Below are 25,631 nucleotides of genomic sequence, written 5' to 3'. Positions count from 1 at the left end.
TTAGTTTTGTCCTCCAACCTACTATTTTTTCCCCTTCCTTACTTCCCTTCCCTAGATTAATAACTGATGAAATTGTTGGCTCATTCCCTGTTTCCTCCCCAAAATATTTTGTAATAATACACTCATTAACATACCTGACCAAGGGAAGACATCTCCATCTGCATTTGACCACTATGTATAAAGATAAACAAATGCAAATATGTAATTCATTGTGTAGAAACTTGAATATGATGAATCTAACAAATGCATTATTTTTTTCTAAAAAAGGTAGATAAACACACTTTACTGTAGACTCCTGAAATTCTAAAGCTGTTGCTGGTTCCATGGGATACAGATTCACACCACTGCTCTCTGAAATATCCATGCTTAATCTGCAAGGTTTGAAATAAAAACATTGCACTGGGGTATAGCTTTGGTAACCATTCAGTTCAGTATTTAATTTCAAACAAATGGAAATATGAAATACTTCTATAGTCATGGTTCTAACCTGCTCAGTGTTATCTCTCAACAACTTTTTGAAATGCCTCCTGATGCTTCACTATCACCAGTTCAGTCAAAGCAACGTTAATGCTTTCCTCTGCAAAATGTCACCCTGAGCAATGGCTTGTATCAAAACAAAAGGACCTGCTTACTACCAACAACCATGCCGTTATCTAGAAGACGGTAGATTTCTATATCCAACTTCCAGCACCCTGTGTTCAAGAAGCCACAGCCCTGGTTAGACATTCAAGTTCAATTTACAGTGAATGAAAATAAAGCAGCGCAACAGTAAATTCACAACAGACAAAGATCTGAAAGAAAGCAGTGAATATAGGAAAGGGGATATAGGAATCTGAAACAAACATCTGAAAATACTGAAAAAGATTGAGTCTGAAATCTTTTTCCTTTCCAGAACTGAAATGCTGCTTATGTGCACGCAGGGTATGCAGATTTGAAACTGCAAAACGCTAGGACAACAGTAACTGGACAAGCGTTTTACAAGTTTAGTAGTCATATCCATTAGCGGAAATAGCTCCAATTTATATGCTCTACACTGAACTCTAGTCAGTGCATGTTAGGCATGTCAGCATCTCCTACTGTTTCAGCCCCTACAGTGGTTTCTCTTTCTAACTCCTAAATGGTCTTCAGTGTGAGATAAGGATAATTCTGGCTGGAGCTAGTTATTTCAACTAGGTTATCCTGACTAGGTGGTCAGAGTTTTACTGAGGCACGAAGGAAACCTCTTTGGGGAAAGTTATAATTTTTGACATGCTCTAGGTTTAAGTTAAAAGCACATGAAGGCTTTTGTGCATCTTAAACTAAGGAGCAATGGAAGCATTTAAAAATTCCTTTGTGGATCTGGATAAAGACAAAAACTATTCAGTATGAAAAACAAGATTTTCCTCACACTGCTTTATATAATGCAAATATATAACAAACTGCCATGTAATCCAGTAATTATAAAAGCAATGATGAGGAACCCATGGCCCAGAGGACTGAAAGTCTACAGTGTGATTTGGCAAGTATTAAGCAGCTGGGTGTATCTTGCTGGGTAAGTCTGTATGTTAACATACAGAGGACATACATTGAAAAGCTTATATAGTGGTCAGTAAATTAAAAATAAATACTCATATTTTAAGGTTAGAAAGTGCAGCCGCAAAAAGAAAAAAACAAACAACACTATGTAAAAAAACAGTAGAAAAATACAGACATGCATGACATGATTAGCCATTTTTAAAAGCCGCATTTCAAATTTACCGTAGTGTGACTAATGAAAGCACATCTGAATATGCATGGAGAAACAGTCTAATTTTCTGTATTTTATTGCCCTTTTTAATTTAATACGAAAAACTAAATATGTAGGAGATATTGGGGCAATATTTGACAAAAACCAAAATGACAAAATTTAAGTCTAACAACTGAAATTTTTTTAATGTTGCTTTTTTCCAAACCAGACTTTTTCCTTTAATTGCAACACTTCTCCCACAAAGTAATAAGCCTCATATGAGGTGCAGAAGCAATGGCATACTATCTCACAGAAACCACAGGAACTAAAAAGCTTTCCTAAGTTGTATGACTTTTTATTAAGTAAAAATACTTGTGATTCAAGTATTTAGTATATAATTCAAGAATTCAAGTATTCTTTATATGATTCAAAATAAAGCCAGATAATTGTCTCTCTAGAAATACTAACAGGAGTGAATTTCTGTCCTAAAAAGTACAAAGGTCTGCTAGGTGAAAACGCGGTACCAAAATAGGCATTTAAACTAAAGAACAGTGTAGTCGCAAGAACAAACAGCTACGGTGAACTGGCCAAGGGAGGAAGGAGAAACAAGGATACTTTAGGCTGGAAGTGACAAGGAGGTTTCTAGTCTTCAGAGAAATTAAGCTCTAAACCAGCTACCTCATAGAAGTAATGAAGAAAAATGAGTTACCTAGTTTTGAAATGAACTTAATTTCTGAAGGTGGTTACCCAAAGAAAAGCAATAGCAAGCATCTGGACAGAACTACCTACACCACTCTTGTCAGTCCTTTTCAGCAGGACAAGCATTTATTTTCTTTTAAATAACTTACTCCTTCGTTTATTCACAGATCCAGAGTCATTCCACCTGACTTTAGCCACTTAAAACAGGCACCTAAATTATAAAACATTGCCTTCTGTAGTCAGGGGATATCTAAATAACTTTCTCTAGCTGCCTCTTCCTCTTTTTGATTTCAGAGGGAGACTACAGAAACTCCACCACTAATTCAGGTCTCCTTTATGTGCTCCATTGAGGTGGGATGAAGCTGGGCCAGAAGACCTTCTCCAATCCTCACAAAATACACCAAGCATTAGTAAGTAGAGGAGAGTTTATAGTCCCTAGAAGAAATGTGACTATCCTAGACAAAACTTCAAAAAATCACAGTAGTGTACACGAGATGAATGGTTAAGAGGTGTCTCCACCTCTAAATTTAGGTTTCTTTTAAACCTGAAATCCTTCTTAATTTACTGGGAATCTTGACTAGATACTCCGAGAGAGAATGCAAGTTTCCTTCTTAACTATCTAAGCACCTCCTGAGAAACATCAGTATGCTAACAAAGCACCTTGTAACTCCAGAAAACTTTCAATTATCAGTTAAAGAACTCCTCCAAAGCCATTCACAAAAATTTTAAATACATTACATTAAGACACCAGCTATTGTAAGCATACCTGTTGGGATCTTGTAATAAATCTACTGCTTCTCTTAGTTGTTCTATCATCGCTATATCAATAGTTTGTTCTTCTGATAAATTTATTCTACAACAGAAAAAAAAAACATTCAAAAAGAGGTACCACAGCAATTACCAAGAGTAGTCTGAATTTCAGTTTGTGAGCTGTATCTTCCAACTGGCATGCAAATAACTACAGAGGGGAAAAAAACCCAGCCTCTGTGCACACTAGTATGTCCTGAATTTAGGGAAAGAGTTTCTTCTGAAAAAATACTCCAGCACTTTGTCCTTAACAAAGCCCCCCAACCCAATACATACATACATGAACAAATGTGATGAACTAAAACTTTTAGCATTTCAATAAAACAGACTGACTTCTAAAATTCAAAATTTATTTACCAATAGTTGACTCTTATTAACTGCGCTCATCACATATATTGTTTTAACATAAGTACTAAATACAAGGATTTTTTTAATGGTCCAGCATGCTTTCTTTTGCTTTTCAACATTTGTAATTCTTTTTGGGGTTTAGAAACACAATCACCTGTTAGTTCTGCCATTAAGGCTCTTTCAGAAAGTACTTATTCTTCCCTTCCTTCAATTTTTATTTTTAAATCATATAGGACTCCACTGTTCTGCTTAGTTACAACTTCACAGTACACTGTCATGCTAAATTCCCTTTTCTTACGCACTCTTCTCAGCAACTGATGTTCACTTGCTCTGCTCTTGAATTAATGTCTATGAATTAATGATTGTTTCAGGGTTAAAATTATGACAAAAGAAGAAAAAAGACTGAGGGAATTTTTCCAATTAAATTACATTTTTAAAAACGTACATTAAATTTAGATCTTACACGATTTGATAAAATCCCTTTTTACCAATGCCATTAACAGACTAAATATCAAAATACCTAGTTAAAAAACTTGCATTCTACATAGGTAAAAAATATTACAGCATTATTGGTGCATACCAATTAATTAGTTGTAATATAACATCCACTCTATTAGGCAATAACGTGTAAAACATTGAGCATACACGAAGTGCAAGGCTATGCTTCTGTTATGCCTCCAAGTCTACAAAATTATTAACTGATAAGGAAATGCCAGTTCTGGTCAATCTAATTAAATGACACAGCTAATTACTTATAGATACATAAAAAATACTTACATTCCGTCTGTTTGCCACTGTGTGTCCTCTTCTATTCTCAATAATTCATCACACTCTGCTGCTCTGCTCTGTAAGCAGACAAAGTGATACTGAGAACTGAACTTTGCGATTAAGTAGGCAGATAAATTTTGCTTTCAGACTCGGCACTGACCTAATTTATGTAACAGTTTAGGGTGGCTAGTTGAAGCAATCCAACACTTCTGCTCCACTCCTCACTCTACCCCCTTTTAAGATACTGATTACAAGATCTTCTATTCACTGTTCAGATTTTATTGAGGTCAACAGCACTTACCCTCCTTTAACTGTAAAAAGAAAGTCAAGCAGCATGAGAATTCTTTATTCTATGTCCCAGATTTCATTTGTGCCTTTCTGGTGTATGAAAACAATGCTTCAGTTAAAGCACGACCCTAACTCTCCTCTTACTTGCTCTCCTCCCACAGCCAGATTTGTTTACAGAGCAAGGAAATTCCAAATATGCAAACAGTAGCAATTATGTACTTCATCCATAATTGTTAACAGGACTCCTACTTGACAATTTTAACAACCATGAATAATTTAAAAAAAAAAAAACAAAAACTGCATGCAACAATTCGTATCAGTCAGCCAGTTATTTTGGGTTCAACGTAGGCATAAATTAGAGCCCCCACTGTCCTACTTATAACTATGAAGTGCTACTTATTAGAAACGTGACTCTCTCTTTTATGCTTTCATTTGGTGCTTTGCAATTTTATTTTCTCTTTCATCTCAGATAGGCAGGAACACTGAAGTAGTTCAGCTGCCAGTAAAGACAGAAGCTCTCTGAATGGATATGCATTTGTACTAGTAGAGAATTAAGAGCAGAAAACAGAGAGGCTTATCCTCTTTTGTGTCATGTGTTTGGCACATCAGTCACATCACTCTGTACCAATAAATGCTATCCAACTCTGCCAGATGTGTCACTGAAGAGCGTACCAGCTTCTCTAACATTCCCCAAAGATGGCCCATTCCCCAGAAGAATGAATAAAGCCATTCTTTTTTCTTTTTCTTCTCCTTACAGGAATGAAGTACATGATTTTTCCCATATGAAGGGCATATATCATAAGATGACAAAAATGCAGCACTTATTCTAGAAGGTGATCCTCAGTCTCTGGGCGTAATTATATAGAAAGATAAACAAAGGCATATAAATTAGGACTAACATTTGAAAAATTGCAAAATCCTCAAAGCCTAAGCTCCTTTTTTGCACTGCAAGTTGTACTGATTTTATGTATGGTTTGGTTAACCAGAATTTCAATTTTAGAAGACCACCCCCACTGTCCCAAAAGGCATTCTAGCGCATGACTAAATATAAACCAAAGAACATAACAGATTCAGAAATCTGCACAAGAAGGAAAATGCCCCGAGTTCAAAATCCTCAGAATAAAATGGATGTACTACCTGTTCAAGTCACCAACTGCTGATCTCAACTGCCATAACGTTAAGGACATATAAAAATTAAAAGAAATTAAACTGCTCACTCTGGCAATATTCTTATACTGAAATTCAATACAGTAACTTATATTTTACTGAACCAGTGTCTGCAACACATTATTTCAGATAATATTATCTTATTATGAGAGATAACATTCCCAAGGGAATAGTCTTCAAATGGTACACTACTGAAAATCAAGATAATGAAGTGAGAAGAACAAGGAAAGGAAATACAAAGTGTGTGTATATATATATAATATAATGTACAGTCAGCTTCAGATGCGTGTATCCCTTTGTCAGAGGAGAATGAAAGTATTCTATCCCCTTTTACCTAGTTCATTCACCTCAAATGTGCGCACTTCCTGAAAATTTCTATGCAGGAAACCTACGATAATTTGTTAACATTTTAACTATCTAAAAATAAGAAGTTTTTAGTGTAAAAGTCACAAAAGAACAAGCCAATATAAGATAACCCAGTGTCCTAAACATCCAGCAACTATAAATAACTCTTCCCAATAATCAATGAAGTTATAGACAATACACTATTGCCATTTTAAACACTACTGAATTCACATTTGTATTTGTAAATAACAAAAAATAATAAGCAACATGTATTTACTATGTAAATAAAGTCTTCCGATAACTACATGTCTTCAGTAACTATGAAAGGGAAAAGGTTTGGTTTTTTTTTTTTCCTTTGTTTTTAAATGCTAGTCCTCTGTGGCTGCCACCTCAGAGACTCTGCAACTAGCCAAAGAAGATCTGCAAGAGTTTTGTTGCTAGGAGGGGAAAAAAAAAAAAAGGTTGCTCGAATAAAGAGATCTTTTGCAGAACCAGAAGTCTGCTTCCAAGAAGCTGGAAGGCCACATCCTTTCTCTTTCCACTATTACTTCCCAGCACATTTTTTCCTATAAGCAATGAAAGATGGAAGTGATACAATGCCTCTTTGCACCCCTTAAGAATCTCCACAGAAGGAGAAAATTAGTCTAAAAATACCCATACTAGATAACCCCTTCTGGCCTACAAATCAAGAGGAGCCATCACATCCACAGGAATGCTACAAAATACTACTATTTCTCAAATATCTTTGCATTACAAAGGATCTAGCAAAAGTATCCAGCAAATAAATTTTCACAGAAAAAAAAACCAAAACACTTGCTCAAAATTTCTCTAGAACCTTTCAAAAACTCCTCAGTCTACCTAACTACATTTAATTAAAATTCATCAGGCAGTTCTTGCTATATAATAAAGCAAGTGAATTTCATGAGTTACCACACAACAGCAATCACTAATGATTCATAACGCATTTCTATGGATTCTGTTGCAGCTTTCTCAGACACATATGTCTAGACATGTTCCACTAAACCTAATGCCACAAATAGAAAAAAATGAGTAAATGACAATACGAATGGGGAAAATACAACTTAAAACAGACAAAAAGGCACAACAGAACAATTTCTAAGAGGTCATTCATTATGAAAATGCACTGGTGAGGCCGCACCTCGAATACTGTGTTCAGTTTTGGGCCCCTCACTACAAGAAGGACGTCGAGGTGTTAGAGCGTGTCCAGAGAAGGGCAACGAGGCTGGTGAAGGGTCTAGAGCACAAGTCTTATGAGGAGCGGCTGAGGGAACTGGGGTTGTTTAGCCTGGAGAAAAGGAGGCTGAGGGGAGACCTTATTGTGCTCTACAACTCCCTGAAAGGAGGTTGTAGCAAGGTGGGTGTCGGTCTCTTCCCCCAAGTAATAAGTGATAGGACGAGAGGAAATGGCCTCAAGTTGCGCCAGGGGAGGTTTAGATTGGACGTGAGGAAAAATTTCTTTACTGAAAGAGTGGTTAAACATTGGAACAGGCTGCCCAGGGAAGTGGTTGAGTCCCCATCCCTGGAAGTATTTAAAAGACAAGTAGATGAGGCACTTAGGGACATGGTTTAGTGGACATGGTGGTGTTGGGTCGACAGTTGGACTCGATGGTCTTAGAGGTCTTTTCCAACCTTAATGTTTCTATGATTCTATGAAAAACAGTTCAAAAAGAAAGCACATTTGGTAGTTCCCTGACAAGAAGCCATGTGCCAGGAAGATGCCACATGACTGATAAGCAAGTACTCGTTAACCATGACAGAAAGACAAGAGTAATACTTTCAAACGGATTAAACAACTACCTATGACGTGTAACCAGCAATCCAGAGCACCAGTGTTCAGTAATGAACATACATACAAAAAAGACTGATGGGTACTATCTCCAAGTTTCTTATTGTGGATAACCTATGTTTTCTTACATACTTCATTATATACACACACGTTTTGTTATACTCACAATTACACACACAATTATTCAAATTATTCAATGCACTTTCCTATCACCTATAGCATCTACAAAGTTCATAATAGAGTCAGTGTATACTCCCAAAATCCATCAAGAAAGGAAGTTGCCAAATCTTGTAAGAGGTAGGTTCCTAGAATAATACATTTTATTTTAGATTTAATATAATTTGTCTTTAAAGATCTCTCAATTTCTACTATAATTTTAAAACATTTAAGAAAATATATTTTAATACCGTAACATTATTTCGTAACTTTAACCACCACAGCTAACTCTGAAAGTCTTCTTGCATTTTACTAATGTAGCAAATGCAAAAATTGCTCAATTAAAAATATAAAGCAAATAGTAGCAAACATATCTGCCACTTTTTCTTAAAGCCTTAAACATAGTTACAGGATAACTCGCACATATACTAGAAAAAGAGATATGGGTAAATTGACCTCCTAGATTAATTATAATAACTTTAAACCTACCTGTTTATTTTTGCCTTTTGTATTTTTTATGACAATGAATATTAATTGCGGTCTTTTATTCATTAAAATGTCTGCAGTTTGTCATTCCTACTTGCTCCATACTTATGAAAGTAGTGAAGATATTTCCCCCCATTTAAAATTGTCACAAACTTGCCTTAATGTAACTCATAAATTCAGTAGTAAGGGTATCCGATTCATCACACTGGTTTCCTGTTTCTCTTGACTTATCACTGACAATCAAGTGAGAAGATCCCTGATGGAATCCCACTAATAACAATAAAAAAAAGACAGAAGAATGATTTCTGGTTCAGCTCAACATTTGTTACGCAACACAATTTAAGTGTATTAAATTATGGAGCTCAAAAAGAAGCAAAGTTTAAATTCAAAGCATATTAAAAACCTCAAGCAAGTTAAAATTTTTGCATTCTAAGGAGTGATGCCAATTAATTTCAAAGTTGTAATAAATCAATACCTTGGGCTCATACAGTTGTAGATCAGAAGCACCACAACAGGCATTGATGGAGTCAGTTTTGAACTACACCAAATATGTCTTGCCAGTACCACTACAAGAACACAGCTGGACAACTAGAGAGTATTTTAGGACATTCAGATGTCTCAGCCAGTGACTTGCAGTTTAATGCAACTTCAGAGTTATACTATAACAAACACTCAAACTCTCAGCAGAACTCAAACCAAATGATTCAGAGCCTATGCCAATCTCTTGCTTACATATACTACTTCCAGGGATATGAGGCAGTAATAATTTTCGCCTCTGCTTGAAGTGGTCTGATCCTATAACTTACCCTCTCCAGTGTGCCAATAAACACTGTAGGTAGGATGTAATGTATTTACTATCTCACTTAGTATTCTACCGAATTCTGATGAGTATCTCAAGTGAAGTTCATTTAATCTAGTATGTAACACTGGGGAAAGGCTGATCTTCTATTTACGTGGTTTCCATATGCAACTCACTGAGTTCATCCTGCCATTTATCATTAGTATGTGCAGACCTTGGAGAAACATTGTTTATCAGTATGTAGATATAATTTAGAAAAATGTAAGTTACTTTAATAAAATTTAGATAAAATTAAACCTTCTCTCAAAATCTGAAGAGATTTATTTCTTTCCAGGAGAAATGCTGACTTTGAATAATAAAGCTTTATATATGCATTAAGTCCAACTACAGAAATGGACTCTGCTTTTGTACAAGATTGATGCTTGTTGGGCTGTGATTTTTGCAAACTGAATTTAGTCTTACACATATAATTATTGACAGAACTTCCCCGTATTTAACTTCCACTTTTTTTACATTCTAACCTTTTCTTGAGTTAGCATGGTGACCTGAATCTTCCTTTACAACCTGATCTTCTTCCACGATGTCCGACATTGGAACATTAAAGCTGAGAGTATCTTCATCAGATGGCTAAGAAGAAATAAGAGAAACACTTGTTTCAACTCAAACCAAAACTGATAAAAACGTATATATTAAGAAGAGTGCTCACTAAAGAGCGGCAGACTAATATGGGAGAGGATACCAGAGCATCCAACATGACCAAATCCTGCTGTAGGAAGCTGTAGTCATGCTGAATACATCCTCACAGTAGGCTTGCCAAGCAGCACAATTCATCTGTTGTCTTTTCCTATCTTCCTCACTGTGCTAGTCCTCTCCTTGCAGTGACACCATTGCACTGTGCTGCTCTCTGCATGCCTTCCTGGGACAGTTGAAAATAGGGGCTCCTTGTAGCCATCAAAGTCTGTAGAAAAACTAGAGCCTCATATCACAGTCCTTTTTTCTTTCCCTCCAAGACTCTTCTCCCCTGCATTACCATGCAGCTTGTTAATTTAATGCCTAAAGAAAGCAAGATGAGCTTTGTAGGCTGAGGCAATATCTTTTATTAGATTAACTGGTAGAGCTGAAAAAAGCATAAACTCTCAAGTACACTAGCTTTTCTTCATTGGCTTAAAAGCTTATCCATTTTTTTCACCTGTATTAGCTGGTACACAAAAACACATTACTTTTATCTACAAGCTTATCCTGTCTATGACTTTACAGATAGTCGCTACACAAAGAAGCTCTGACACACTAGCCTTCACTTCTCTCCCATGCTGTTCTGTAGGACTGGCAGCAACCTGCTCACAGTGGGACCTGCTCACATTCTCCCCTGAGGTGAACTACAGCAAAAACTAGTATGCCTTTCATACAGTTTCCCACAGCATTCTCCTGGAGAAACTGGCTGCTCATGGCTTGGACGGGCATACTCTTCACTGGGTAAAAAACTGGCTGGACGGCCAGGCCCAAAGAGTGGTGGTGAATGGAGTTAACTCCAGTTGGCGGCCAGTCACAGGTGGTGTTCCCCAGGGCTCAGTTTTGGGGCCAGTTCTGTTTAATATCTTTATCAATGATCTGGACGAGGGGATCGAGTGCACCCTCAGTAAGTTTGCAGACGACCCCAAGTTGAGCGGGAGTGTTGATCTGCTCGAGGGTAGGAAGGCTCTGCAGAGGGACCTGGACAGGCTGCATCGATGGGCCGAGGCCAACTCTATGAGATTCAACAAGGCCAAGTGCCGGGTCCAGCCACAACAACCCCATGCAGTGCTACAGGCTTGGGAAAGAGTGGCTGGAAAGCTGCCTGTCGGAAAAGGACCTGGGGGTGCTGGTTGACAGCTGGCTGAACATGAGCCGGCAGTGTGCCCAGGTGGCCAAGAAGGCCAATGGCATCCTGGCCTGTATCAGAAATAGTGTGGCCAGCAGGAGTAGGGAAGTGGTCATGCCCCTGTACTCGGCACTGGTGAGGCCACACCTCGAATACTGTGTTCAGTTTTGGGCCCCTCACTACAAGAAGGACATCGAGGTGCTGGAGCGTGTCCAGAGAAGGGCAATGAAGCTGGTGAGGGGGTCTGGAGAACAAATCTTATGAGGAGCGGCTGAGGGAACTAGGGTTGTTTAGCCTGGAGAAAAGGAGGCTCAGGGGAGACCTTATGGCTCTCTACAACTCCCTGAAAGGAGGTTGTAGCGAGGTGGGTGTCGGTCTCTTCTCCCAAGTAACTAGTGATAGGATGAGAGGAAATGGCCTCAAGTTGCGCCAGGGGAGGTTTGGATTGGACATGAGGAAAAATTTCTTCACTGAAAGGGTTGTCAAGCATTGGAACAGGCTGCCCAGGGAAGTGGTGGAGTCCCCATCCCTGGAGGTATTTAAAAGACATGTAGCTTAGGGACATGGCTTAATGGTGGACTTGGCAGTGCTAGGTTACGGTTGGACTTGCTGATCTTAAAGGTCCTTTCCAACCTAAATGATTCCATGATTGTATGAAAAACACAGTTTCCAGAAGAGGCCAAGTTTTTATTCTTGCTCTACCTCAGGATAGAGAGCTTACCACTAGAACACTCTGTCAGAGCTTTGCAAATCTATTTCCCAACAACGCACTGCTGATGCTCATTCTTTAGATGCTCTGTGTTTCTGCAACTCGCTACTCTGTGCGTACATATTCCATACATGTATTCTGTAATTATAACTGCTATAATACATATATAGTAGTTTGTGCCATATCCTTTAAGAATATATTTTTTAAGGAAATGGTATTTCTCTGTTTATCAGTTCAGCCCATTATAACAAAAGATCTGCAATGGAATGGGAGATTATTACATACAACAAGTTATTCAATTCCATAGTCACTAGCTTCCAGTAGAATTATGCTATTCTTGCTATTATGCCATTTGTTCATATTCCATGCAGAAAGTATTTTTTTTTAATCCTGAATCTAAGGTTTGTGATAAGGAATGGAGCAAATCTGCTTTGCTCTTAAAAAACTGTATCAAAGATACACGTGATTATCATGTGATTATTCCTATTTGCCAAGAATACCCTGGACTGAACACATTCTGTAAATGTGGACCACTGTAAATGTGCTTCTTTATGAATAAAACATATGTTATTAACTCTATGAATTCACTGGCTGTATTCTTCTGCTGAGAAAAAATTCAAAAGGATATTCAGGGACTTGGTAAAGCCTTATCAAAATGATGAAGCTTTATAATGAAGTGAACTAACACTGCAGTACTGTTCCTATTTGTCAATTTTAAAAATAGATTTTAAATTTTAAAATCTATTTTAGTTTAAACAGAAACAAATTAGTATCTCAAACAGAAAATAAACAAACCACACTCCAAGTATGCTAAGCCCAAAATTCATTAGTTCTTTTAGACCTGAAACAATGACAATCCAACAGCTTAAAAAAAAAAAGACATGCACAATATAAACTCATTCAGACAACCAAGGTTACAGTGAAGTTCTTTCTCTTTCTTTCAGGTTGTATCTCATGTGACATTTAAGCACTAAATTTAGTTATTCTAGTTCAAAGATTCATGATTTGTTAATTTCACAACTATCATTTGTCTGAATACTAAAACAGGCAAGATTTTTTTCTCAGCAGAGTAACACACACAGCTTTTAGGAAAATATTTTGGAGTGTTGGTTTAAAAAAAGCCATGGGCCATTCAATTTGGAAACAGAAAATCATTCCTTTAACAGGCTATGTCTCACTTTCAGGGCCTACAGAATTCTGCAATTGATTTTCCAGGTGCTTCCTGCCAGTACACTGTGAAATAAAAACTATCCAAAGCAGCTTGCAATAATACAAAAGTATTGCTCCTTCACAGGTGAAACACTGTATCTCACTTCCTTTGTTCAGTTTTATTTTTATTCAGCTGGCAACAGAAGATGACAATAGACATAAAAATAAAAAATACCTAACATTATTCCAACATTGAATTCAGATGATGCATTTTGAAAGAATCTTCATATACATTCTTGCTGGTACTAATGCATCACTCTTATGGGTAAAATAAAGCAGGGACACCATCTGGATCTTAACAAGTACCCTGTTGTTCTAATGAATTTTAACTAAGGAAAAAATAAGGCCAAAGGGAGGTGGAAAATGAATGAAAATGCTATACTGTTCCTAAAAGATGAGGTACATGAGTGCACTACCTTAAAGCAGAATTTGCCTTCAAGTTGCTGCAACCAATTTTACAGCAACACTACACTGTATCTTTCACTTGAAATGCCCAAGATGACTATAGCTCTGAAGAATTGACCGTGTAATGACCCTACCAACAAGCCAGACAGAAATACGTGAATTGTTCATTTCATCGAGTACTTCCTCTTATGTGTATGGACCCAAAGCTAAGTAGCAAGCTTCCTAAAAAATGCATTAGTATTCAAACAAATGATTCATTTAAGTTACCGTTTTTAAGTCGCACAAATGCAAAATGACATTGTAGTATTTTCTGTAAGAGCTGAAATTCAGCAGCCACTAGCCTTCAGACTAAACTGTAGTTTGTTTTTATATGTCTGATATATTTTAAAAACCCTCCAAAAATGTGTTTTAATGATCACTTTATGATTGATCATTTAATGTTTATCTAATGTTTGGTATGTAGATTTCTGATTGCAATTAACAATGTACATGAATCTGTATTCCCAACATGCTAATATTTCTTGCACAATTCTCATGTGTAACACAGGTATTAAAGGTCACCTCAGAAGGAAAAGTGAGTCGTGAATTTACTACCAAATACATTTGGGATTACTGATCTCAGCATCTATTTTCTCCTTAATAGTAGAGCAGTAGTCAGGCGGGGATGGAATGAGTAAATAGTTCTCATATAAAAAGCCTTTGTGCTAATAAAAATGTATTGGTTCACTGTTGGTTGTCTTTAAAACAATTTTTTGCAATTTTTTTTTTTCCCAATAGCTACATTTTGATTACAGTTTGATCGCACCTCGAATACTGTGTTCAGTTTTGGGCCCCTCACTACAAGAAGGACGTCGAGGTGCTGAAGCGTGTCCAGAGAAGGGCAACGAAGCTGGTGAAGGGTCTGGAGAACAAGTCTTATGAGGAGCGGCTGAGGGAACTGGGGTTGTTTAGCCTGCAGAAAAGGAGGCTCAGGGGAGACCTTATTGCTCTCACAGCGAGGTGGGTGTCGGTCTCTTCCCCCAAGTAACAAGCGATAGGACGAGAGGAAATGGCCTCAAGTTGCGCCAGGGGAGGTTTAGATTGGACGTGAGGAAAAATTTCTTTACTGAAAGAGTGGTTAAACATTGGGACAGGCTGCCCAGGGAAGTGGTTGAGTCCCCATCCCTGGAAGCATTTAAAAGACGTGTAGATGCGGCACTTAGGGACATGGTTTAGTGGGCATGGTGGTGTTGGGTCGACAGTTGGACTCGATGATCTTAGAGGTCTCTTCCAACCTTAATGATTCTATGATTCTATACAGTAAAGATGATCTATTTTCTAAAGGTGTTATTTATTGCTAAAGACGAAATTCTGGAACAACAGTTTCATTAACAAGCTAACTCAGCTTCAGGAGGTGTAAGAATGGCAAAACAGTTTGTAAGTGTCTCTGAATAAACTGCATACTCTTACAACCAGAGGGAAACCATTAGAAGTCTGGCTAGAAATCATGATAATTCTGCTTCATTTCCATCTATCAAGAAACTTGCCCAAATACTTGGAAATCCCTGTGGGTTTTATTTAAGTGCTTTTGTATTTAAAAGACCAATCAGCATGTAAGTGGATTCATTTTCAATTTGCTTTTTAGTAACTACAAATTCAGTACCTAAGCTTGATTCTTTATATCTTTGTTTCAAAAGCAATAGAATCTCTTTTCCTCAAAGGAGGAGAGAAACAGTAAAGAATCAGTGTAAAATTATTTTAAGTAGCAAGAAGCCCATTCTTTTATTATGACCTGAATTTCCCATTAGGTCAGACCACAAGTCCCATTATTTGTACATTTCAGAAAGATCATCCCTGACTTATATTGTAATTATTTACTTATTTATCATTATTTATTCAGTTAAACTCCAGCTAGATTTAGTGTCCTGTTCAGCTGAGCAGGGCCTCAGAAAAAAGGCCTAGGAAAGTCAGCTGTAACCGCTTAGGACAACACTAGTCTCAGAAAGCCATCCATTTTCTTCGTTCAGTCAGACAACTTAGTTCAGAAAGAATTCTGACGGCTTATTTCCAGCACTGCCTAACTGCCCAAGCATGTAAATGCATTAAGATCTGAAAAGTTTCAGAAGTTCCTACACTACAGCAAACTGCCATAACTATGACACCACAGAATACAGCGGGACTGGGCACACTGAACTCCTGTTAATTCCCAACAGGAAAGAGTCATCAGTCAGAAGAGAAATGAGAAGCCGCCAGGAATGTAACCTGTCAGGACATTTCCTTCATTGGAAAGAGCAGATGTGGATTCTGGTTTGGTCCTCATTCTCTAGATTATGTAAACTGTCTGAAAACTGTAGTGAATTGTCACTATTGGTAGGTTGTTGACCATTTGTAAGCAAGTATCTCACAGCCCTCTCCAGAAAGTGTACAGACAAAAAAACCCAAAAACAACCCCAAAAAAACAGTCCCCTTTTATCTTTGTTTTAGCCATTGCTTAGCGAGAAATTCATGCCAAGGATGTGGTTGCACAGCTTTGATGGCTAAAAACATATTCATATTGTTACCCAACCTAAAATATAGTCAAAATATATGCACGGAGGGAAGGGGAGCTGGACACAAAATTCAGGCAACTTACCTCTGTTGCTGACAAACGTTTATCGCCATTATCACTACCAACACCTGAATCTGAGTCCTTTTTACTTGGGTAGATGTCATCGATGCTACATGTGAATTAAAAAAAAAACCAAACCACAATAAAAAGCTATCATAGCATTTACCATTAGAATTCTGTCCTGGTTTCACTTAAAACAAAGCAAAATTCCAACCAGTCTTAATGGTAGAGGGTGCAATAACCTAGTATGATTAAAAACTACACATGTGCAGTCTGGCAATAGTAAAATAGATCAGATGGAATGGCTGGTTAGCCTAATGATTAACGAAAACAACAGAAATAATCTGCTATAAAGCTTGCTTTTGTCTATACACTAGGGAAAAACGCTCAGTTACTAGCTAAGTAGCACAGGAGTCCAACTGAAGTCATTTAGCCATGGGAAAAGCAACTAAACTAGTTGAACTCAAACTGGAGTCAACCGATTTAATTGTAACCATTGATGCATTAAAAATGAACTGATATTTCCCTGCGGCTTGAAGTAGTTATTAACACAGAAACCTTCTTTTGGTGCTTTAAAATAGATTTTGAAATTTAGGTTTTTAAGAAAACGACTATAATAAGGGCAACTGCTCTCTCTTCTGGTTTCATTACCTAGTCTGACCTCTACTCATTTTAAAGTACGCTATTAGATGCAATACACTCATCACCTAACTTTTTTTTTTAATATGCTTTATTATCCTCTCATTTGCAATCCTGAAAGCTGTAATCCTGAATTCAGATTGACACAGCAATTTAAAAAATAATTTTATCAATGTTCACATGAATAAGGTATATGATTAATCCTAATCTTAAATTATCTCTTATCAGTAAACACTAAGGATTTTGTGTAGAAAGAAACTGCATATGGAAATCCTAACCAGGTTATGCTTTTTCTTTAGAAGTATGAAGTTATTCTCTAAAATAAAAATCTGGTAATTATTATGTGATAGAGCATTAGGCTGTTAGTTACCAACTGGTACCTACTCTGTACTATCCCCTTACCCTAACCTGTATGATCCTATATGACCAAAATGTCATACAGGACATGACATTCCTGTCAATTTTCTTATATACTAAAAGAACAAAACAGAAAACCAGTAGGTGTTTCCCAAATGGAAAACTTACTCTTCATCCTGGATTATTCCCACCTTTGGCATTTATGATAGAAATCCACAAAGGTGTTTCCAAACATACATGGAGGAAAACGATTTGCTTGAAACCTTATCTAGATGACTGACAGGGAGATTCCGTAACAGGTTTTTTTTTTCCCCAGGGTGTTTGCAGCAACATCTCCATTTTTATTTACATCAACACTTTTTTTTTATTGAGTACTTCTCTCCAAAAATAAGGCATTATGGCACTTCCTCTGATTGGTTATATTATACTTCCCATGTTAGCAAAAAAACAGCTGGCTAAAAACTGGTTTCCAATTAGCTATGGAGATTCTCATAAAAAGGAGCTGCTTCGTATCTAGTTCCTGTCCTTAAAATACCATACAAGATGACATTTCCTAGATGTTTGATGCAAGACATGAAAGTCAAAATCTTTAATTTTGCTAACAAATTAGCACATTTCACTTTAAAAGGGTCTCAAGATTCATGCAGTTCTCTTTGCTGGATGGATAAGCCTCTGGATGAACAAAAAAGCTTAAAACAACTATGCGACCATGTATAACAACATATAAATCACAAAACAACATACGAAATTAAAACTTATTTAACGTGTTAATAGATTTACAAGAAAGTTCCAACACTTAATGATACTACCATCTCAATTATTTTCAATATATTCCAGCAGTCTACTAGTAAGAGGTTAGATGTAAACTAAGGTTCACTTCTAAGCATTTTCCTAATGTGCTGCTACCTTTAATCAGAACTGATTGTTAAAAATATTTTGTTCTAAACTCTTATATTTTATTCTAGTGAAATCCCTATATTAAAGCAAAACAAATCTCTGTTCAAAAAAGCACACTCTAAATAGCATCTAAACAAATGAAACTCTGGAAGCTAAAGATATAAATATATTATTTCACTTTGTTCATGTGTGTTACATGAAAAAACTAAGTGAGATTTTCATACATACCTTTCTTCCACGGGTTGTGGCAAATGCTGTTGTTCTATGGCATTAAGATACAGTGAATCTGCCGTTTTAATCTGACAGGCCTGTACAGTCAGATATTTGAATATATGCACCTTACCCTTTGTACAAATCTGTTAGACAAGAAAAAAAGTTAGGTTTATAACTAGAATTAAAGAAATAATTTATTCCAGATGTCACTTAGTGTAAAACTCCCTGAAAATCAACTCGTATCGTCACAATAGATATCATGTAAAGGAAAATGGATTTTATTCATTTTTTTAAAATTACTAAGAACTACTTCAACTACCCAATCAATTATCTGTGTGTACTAGTCTAAATACCCTCAGAGAGTAAGACAAAAAACAAGAAAAGTATGTATTCTACTTTAAAAAAATCCAAATAAGCTTTTCATTCACAAGAAGAATTACAATAAAATATATCGTATGGCCTATTACTAACCGTAAATTGAATAATTAGTTTCCAAAATTAGTCAATAATGACATTTAAGTAATCAGCATTTCCTTTATATTCTTAGTCACATTGTTTTTACTAGTGTCTAAGCATCTTTATGATGCATTTCACCTGCATTTTAGAATTCTTTTTTCTTTAACTGCACACTTCTAGCTCAAGTGCTTGCTGAAACGTGCTCTGTATTTTTTGAGCTTAGTAGCAGCATCACCATTGGTTATGAAAAGCATTTTTCCAATATAATAAAAACTCTCAAGTATTTCAACAGCTGTTGATCTAGAACAATTGTAGCTTTCAGAGATGTAGTTTGAATCTACTGTCCAGTAAGTCAACAGCAAAGTTGTCCTTAAGCAGCAAGCACAGGTTCCGGTCATTTATTATCATCATTTCTCAGCAGAGCCTACAGTTCAGAACAGGAGTTTGATTTTTTTGTGTATCACAATCTATAAACTTACACTATGAAGTAAAATAAATTTCATATGGATTACGTTCTAGACCATCTGCATATTTTCTAAGTTAATAGTAAATCACTGTAGAACCTTCTAGAACTGGGTTCTTATTAACAGAGAGAAAATTTATCCAGGAAGTTTCTCAATTCTCTTTTTCAAAATTATATACATATTCCAACATTAAGTTTCATATGCAGATAGGAATGACAAAAATAAACAGGTAGCTAACTGAATGGAAATCTTCTAGACTCATGTTGGTTCAAGTGGTGCACAGACTCATATACAGAACATCGCATACTTTCTGTGTCTTATTTATACATCAGCAACTAATGTCTGTGATGACTGACATTCAGAAGCCTGCAATTGCAGTAGGTGACATTTTATAAGCTATAATCTGTTATCCAAATATTGCCCAATATTAAGGCATAATTTAAATGATAGATGTTACTTACTTGTGCTGGTGGAGACTGCAAAGGATTGTTCTCAAGCAGTAATACTTGTAACTGCACCATCTTTCTAAAACAAATTGGAATCACAAGCACTTTATTGCAGGAAAAGTCGAACTTTACCAAGGGAAGCTGTACTAGTTCTAAAAGTAACAAAAAAGAGAGACGGTGTTATATCTGTATTTATTTTTGCCATAAAATAATAAAATATTTTTTAATAAACCTTCTTTTCCATTCAGGAAAAATACAAACTCAGGCAGGAATATGATCAACATTTATTCCATTCTGTACCGGGAAATGAAAAGAGTGGTTTTGTTATTCAAGGGACAATAAATTTTAAAAGAAATACTTTGAAATATCTTTTTTCCCCTGAAACTCAGCTGACAGTTCCCATATTGCATTCGCAGGCAAGTACTTGTGCAACTTAAGACATTCCTAGAATCATAAAGATAATTCATTAAAAAACCCTCACATGCTGTCATTTAGTAAGTACCACTGAATGTTATATTCTGCAAACTGAAATGGAATAAATTTGAACACAAAGTAATTACTAGTTTTTAATCATATTTACTTACATGATTAAAAAATACTTTCAACATGCTAATAAAAAGAGCTACCAAAAAGGTATTAGGGTTTTTTGTTTGTTTTTACCTTGGGGTAAAACTTCGAGGTAATTTCTTCTGACATTCAGTTCTTTTAAAGATTTCAGCTGGCCTATCTGCTGTGGCAAAGCTGTGATTTCATTACAGCTGACATCCTACAGCAAAATAGTAATAACAGAAATAATGAACTTTTGGCTCCTAAATGTTAAATAATACAGATGTGAAATTGTAGCTAATTTGCTATTACCATTGTAACATTTTATTAACCTGAAAACATGCAACCTTCTGTGTCCTGTCTTCACACTGCAAAACTAGATACATGAGAAAATGTTTACATGACTTAAAACCCAGAGCGAATTCTTATTTGGAGAACAAGTTAATGTTGAAAGTTAATTTAATTTCTATAGAAACATTCAAAACCATTTGCTTAAGATGTTCTACCTTTTTGTTCTTAACTTTTATTCGTATGAAGAACTCAGTACCATGATTATATAACCAAAAATGTTTGGATGAAATGTAAAACTGCTAGTGAGTGGAACTGATTTTTTAAAAAAGGTTCTTGTTCTTCTGGAGGGAATATTTAAGCAAAATAAAAAAAAAAAAAAGGAGAGAGAAAACGGCAATAGCATTCTGTAATGATGCTCAGGAAAGGCATATATTTGATTATCACATCACATAGTAGGCCATAATAAAATAGGACAGGTCTAGTTTAGTATTATACAGATATTCAACATATTATTGTAATAGGTACTTCTTAACTGCCTAGACATGTTCTAAGTAGGTCTGCTTTTGATGACTAAATACAACTGGTTTAATACTCTGGATGAAATTGAAACCCATTCTCATTTCAGCATTCCTAAAGGAGTAACTGCTATAAAATTGAGTTGAAAGTCTAGGGTCTGGCTATACTGAGCATAACTTCAAGCAACAAGTTTATATACAGTAGTATTACTGTAATAAATATTATACTTTAACCAATGTGTACTAAAGATCAACTTCTAGCATTAAGTCAGTCTAAAATGAGATAGTTTTCAGATACTAGCTATCGTTTTTACTGCCAAACTGTCTATACTCAATGGGAAGTCAAAGGGACATTGAAACCTCCACTTACTCAAATTTACAGGTTGTCTGGGATGTAATGTCCCGATTATGCTTCCATTTCTACGTAAAAAAAAGGAAACAGTATGTCACAGTATGAGAGCTAAGTGGGGTAATGCCAACTTTTCCTGAATAGCCAACGGAATACTTTTAGGATGTTCACTCCTACTCTCTTGATTGTTTCAAATGGATTTATACAGTACCTGGGAGCTTCCAGACTACAAAATTTCTAAAAGTCAGTCAGATTTCCAAGTCATCTTTTTGAAGATAGTTGCTTTAATACTAGTCAAAAGTGTTACATTAACTCTCTATCTTCAAGCCTAAAAACTAGTTAACAAAAAATGATAGTAAAAGCAAAATGTGATCTGGCAATGCTGCTCGCTGTATCAGACAAGTTTCTTCTTCTAACGGAATCTCACTGCTGCCAAAGCATCCTTCCCTTGTCAAAACACAGTCAGGAAATTATTTTAGCTTTTAGACAAGGAAATTAAAAATCCCGGTTAATGAGTGCATCTTTTGCCCAAGTTGCCACAAAGTATGGTTAATTGCACTGTTCCTAGATAATTTATTTTTAAAGCTTTACTGTCCTATTTTTAATTTACAGACTTTAAACAACTTCATAATTAGATACTCAATTTTTAGAGCACGGAATTTAAATTTAAAGTCACCTTGTGGCAGAGAAACTCTAGACCAAGTGTACTTACGCACACACATCAGAACAAGTCAGGGAAAGAGACAAGAGAATTTTAAAGGAAGTGGGGGGGTGGGGAGGAAAGGTTGGCAGTGTGTAGCCTCAAAAACAAAGTCCACTTATAACCTTTCAAAACATCCTCAATAAGACTGATCTGTTGTGACAGCATGTCAGCATTCACAAGATCTCTAGAGACAGTAGTATCCTTTATCCTACCAAACACTGCAATCCAACATTTTTTCATTACTTTGTTTGAATAGCTGTGGAAAACAAAGACCTATAACATTATTTCTAGTTATACTTATGGTCTTGACTATTATTAGAATTCATGAGTGTGTATGTGACAGAGACAGTGTTTATCTTTCCCATTACTTTGGCAGTAATGGAAGCAATACTATCAAAGTCAAATGACTATGATTTTCAGGCTAATAATTTTTTAAAAGAACTAGATAACCAGCAGTTTGGAACTTCACTTCATGGACATCTGAAGTGAAGTCCAAATACCTACTCAAGTTCCAGGGGTTAGTGTTTGCTGAAGGTCAGACTTCTTGCATTAATTCTATTTCAACCTGCCATGACAACACAGACACAGTTTCTCAAGATTAATGTAAGGCGTATTTAAATTTAACATCCATTTCTGTGGCATGAAGCTCAATGGCGTGAAAACAAACAAAAACTATCAATATTTTTCGTTTGCTTATGGTGAAGTTTAAATGGTCTTAAACCAATAAAATTCAGCATAATATAAACATAAAAACAAATATAGTACTGTGGCTCTATATTAACATATTTATTGACACACAGGAGTTTATCCAAACCATCCAAACTGAGGTAAACTTCCTCCTTACATCCATTTTAAAACTTGAGACTCCTGACTGAGCTGTTATTCCTAAAAAGCACGTGGATTCTGTCAGAGCTTGCGACATACAAAGCCATACTGAATGGTAAAGAGAAGTTACACGGTGCATGAGCACATGGATCCTTTTAGAAAACAGAAGGCAGCAGGTCCCACTTAGTCAGGCTGCTGGCCCAGATTAGATGAATGAGGTGAAGGACCTAAATCCCAGCTGAGATTTAAAGGCTTCCAACATGAGACAGGAGCGTCCCAGAGATGGAGAAGGCTGTTCCCTGAAGAAGGCAGAAGTGCAATACTACCTGATAGGATGGAGAACAGAATTTTACTGTACATCTGATAGTTTTGGGTGCAATTAATGAGTCAGCTCTGCCCAATTACTTTTCTTTGATGGAAAGTAAAGTTCAGATTGTCTTCACAGCAGTTTTGCACTCATCCTCCTGGTTGACAGTAGAGGTATGATCGAGTTATGCAGCTGCAAATAAAAGTAAGTTTCCCAACCAAATTTTGCAAATACTTTTAATATATTCTGCAGGTAGAATAATTTATGTTGTTTTGATGCTTGTAAGATAGCTGTCAGATCAATATAACCCAGAACCCTAAAATTTAAAAGAATACCTGAAAATTTACTGCATGTAATATCTAAGCCATTCTATGCCACAAGTATGAAATTTATGTAAATATATACATGTAATAGAAAAAGAATCGCCTACCCAACTTTGGAGCAGAGAGGGAAGAAAGTAGTTAGTTGGAACGATGTGACCTAATTTGCAGCAAACTATGCTTGTATCATTCAAGAGCGACTACAGAGGTAAAATTTGTTTCAAAAAGTTAGGTAACAAACAAACAAAAAAAAAAAGAAAACATCGATTTGCTATGTACACACAGATTTTACTGCATGCAGCCTGTGAAAAGCCATAAAGCACTCTGAAAACCTGAGGTGCTTGGCAAAGTCCTAGTAATACAAGAACTGAATGCAGTCAGGTGGCATCTGTCACTTCTCAGGACCGATTCCCTGGCCCAGCTGAGCACCAGCACTGCGTATGTCCCAAAACAACAGCATGCGCTGCCAGAGGGCTGGGTGGTGGTGTCGCTTGAAGGCCGCACACTGTTCAGGCTGGCATTGCTCTCACACAGCTGAATGTTTTGTGCAACAACTGCAGCATGACTTAATCTTTTTTTTTTTTTTTTTTTACTTGTTTTAGAACAATGATCACCTTATTATCTAAACTGTTTTATATTATATATGCCAATACAGATACTGGCTCTCAATCCTACCACTATTTGCTTCTCCCAATACATCACGGTTTAGTCATTTACAGCTAAATAATGCAACTCATTTCACTGGAAATGTATCAAACACTTATGGTGGCATCAAACTAAGTAATCAGGTCGTCTGAACAGAAGCATGCCCAGTTTAACAAAAAACTTGTTATTTATTCCCCCCTTGCACCTTCTAATCACAATGAACTAGCATCAGACCTTCTTCAGCTTCCGTAATTCTTCTAGGCTACCGAAGTGACATGTTGCTATAGCCTCTAATTTAAAATATTTTTAGAGCAGGAATTGTTGTGTTCTTCATGACAAAGAGTAACACTGAAATTATACTGTAACTGGAAAGCAATATGAAAATCCAGTATTCCAGAAGTTAATTTAAACATATGATTTGTTTAAAAAAACCCAGACAAACCCTATCTCCTTTGAGCATAATCTACACTGATTTTCAAGCTTTTAGTTTTTAACTTTTCAAAAGTCTAAAATAAGGATAAGGGCTACTATTAAGCTAAATACAAACTCCTACTCACAAATGAAACACTTCCAGCATCAGCAATGCTAGTTCACCTTACTGCGAAGGTTCAAACTTGAAATTGGAGGGGAAATTAGATATGAAAGCATTTCAGCAGCTCTTTACTGAAAATATTACCACAGACCTCAGTTAATACAAATAAAATGGGTAATTTTGAGCAGACAGAATCAGGCCAAGTCTTTCAATTATTTCACATGAGCCCCCCACCACTAAGCTAGGCTACATTTAAACTAGAAGCAATCAAGAGCTAACAGGTTCTAATCTTTGTTTATTATCTATTCAGTCATCCTATCCCCTAAATTAAAATGTGCTTAATACTGTTCAACTTGAATTATATCTAAAACTGGAATCATAATCTTTTATTAGATCTACTGTAAGCACAACAGAAACAATGCTATAGCCTAACACACTTTTTGGAAGGTTAATTAAATCAAAACCATTTCAGTAATCTAATTAAACCCATCACACACACAAAAAAAATAAACTATTATAATAAGATGAATTAATAATGCTCACCAAACAAAAAACAAACTTGATAGTCTTTAGCTCAGGTATAACCCAGAAAGGAAGAGGTAACTACCCCCCAATCCTCACCAACAGCCAGATCAGTTGTAATAAATAAAAGCCTGATACCACAGGATGCTGTACAAAAAGAATACTAGAAGAAAAAAAGCCCTACAGTTGCCACTTCACTCCACAAATGAAAAACCAGTAGCAGGACTGGGGCCTAAAGCAAGGTCAGCTCAATTTCTGTAACATAATTTAGTAGAGAAACTACTGTTATAAAAATAATAATATAAGCAGGCATTTTCAGATACCGAAAAGATGTGCAAGATAAATGCAGTCAATGGAGATATCAGCAATTGGAAAAAAGTTCAAATATCATTGTTTTACTATGCATAAATTAGCAGTGTCAAAATGTAGTTTATTTGTCAATTTGTATCTTAAGAGGTCAA

General features: G+C 36.2%; 1 protein-coding gene across 8 annotated transcripts in view; it reads right to left on the bottom strand.

Moving 5' to 3' along the window:
• LRCH1 (leucine rich repeats and calponin homology domain containing 1) overlaps positions 1-25,631 on the bottom strand; it is a 140,328-nt gene that overhangs the window by 42,035 nt on the left and 72,662 nt on the right. For 6 of the 8 annotated variants that reach the window (XR_012997557.1, XR_012997558.1, XR_012997576.1 and 3 more), the window contains exons 4-13: positions 20,276-20,381; positions 19,631-19,767; positions 18,265-18,392; positions 16,168-16,252; positions 9,897-10,002; positions 8,734-8,846; positions 4,337-4,404; positions 3,171-3,257; positions 282-371; positions 135-171 (exon numbers count right to left, since the gene is read on the bottom strand). Coding sequence is in view for 4 of the 8 variants with exons in the window: in XM_076363766.1 (XP_076219881.1) it covers positions 135-171; positions 282-371; positions 3,171-3,257; positions 4,337-4,404; positions 8,734-8,846; positions 9,897-10,002; positions 16,168-16,252; positions 18,265-18,392; positions 19,631-19,767; positions 20,276-20,381 (957 nt within the window). In the remaining 4 variants the exon portion in view is untranslated. The remainder of the gene's footprint in view (positions 1-134; positions 172-281; positions 372-3,170; positions 3,258-4,336; positions 4,405-8,733; positions 8,847-9,896; positions 10,003-16,167; positions 16,253-18,264; positions 18,393-19,630; positions 19,768-20,275; positions 20,382-25,631) is intronic. The other 2 variants (XR_012997562.1, XM_076363777.1) reach the window with 1 other exon arrangement.

The sequence above is a fragment of the Aptenodytes patagonicus genome, chromosome 1, assembly GCF_965638725.1.
Source record: "Aptenodytes patagonicus chromosome 1, bAptPat1.pri.cur, whole genome shotgun sequence".
Lineage (NCBI taxonomy): Eukaryota > Metazoa > Chordata > Aves > Sphenisciformes > Spheniscidae > Aptenodytes > Aptenodytes patagonicus.
This window is presented reverse-complemented; position numbering and strand designations above follow the sequence as displayed.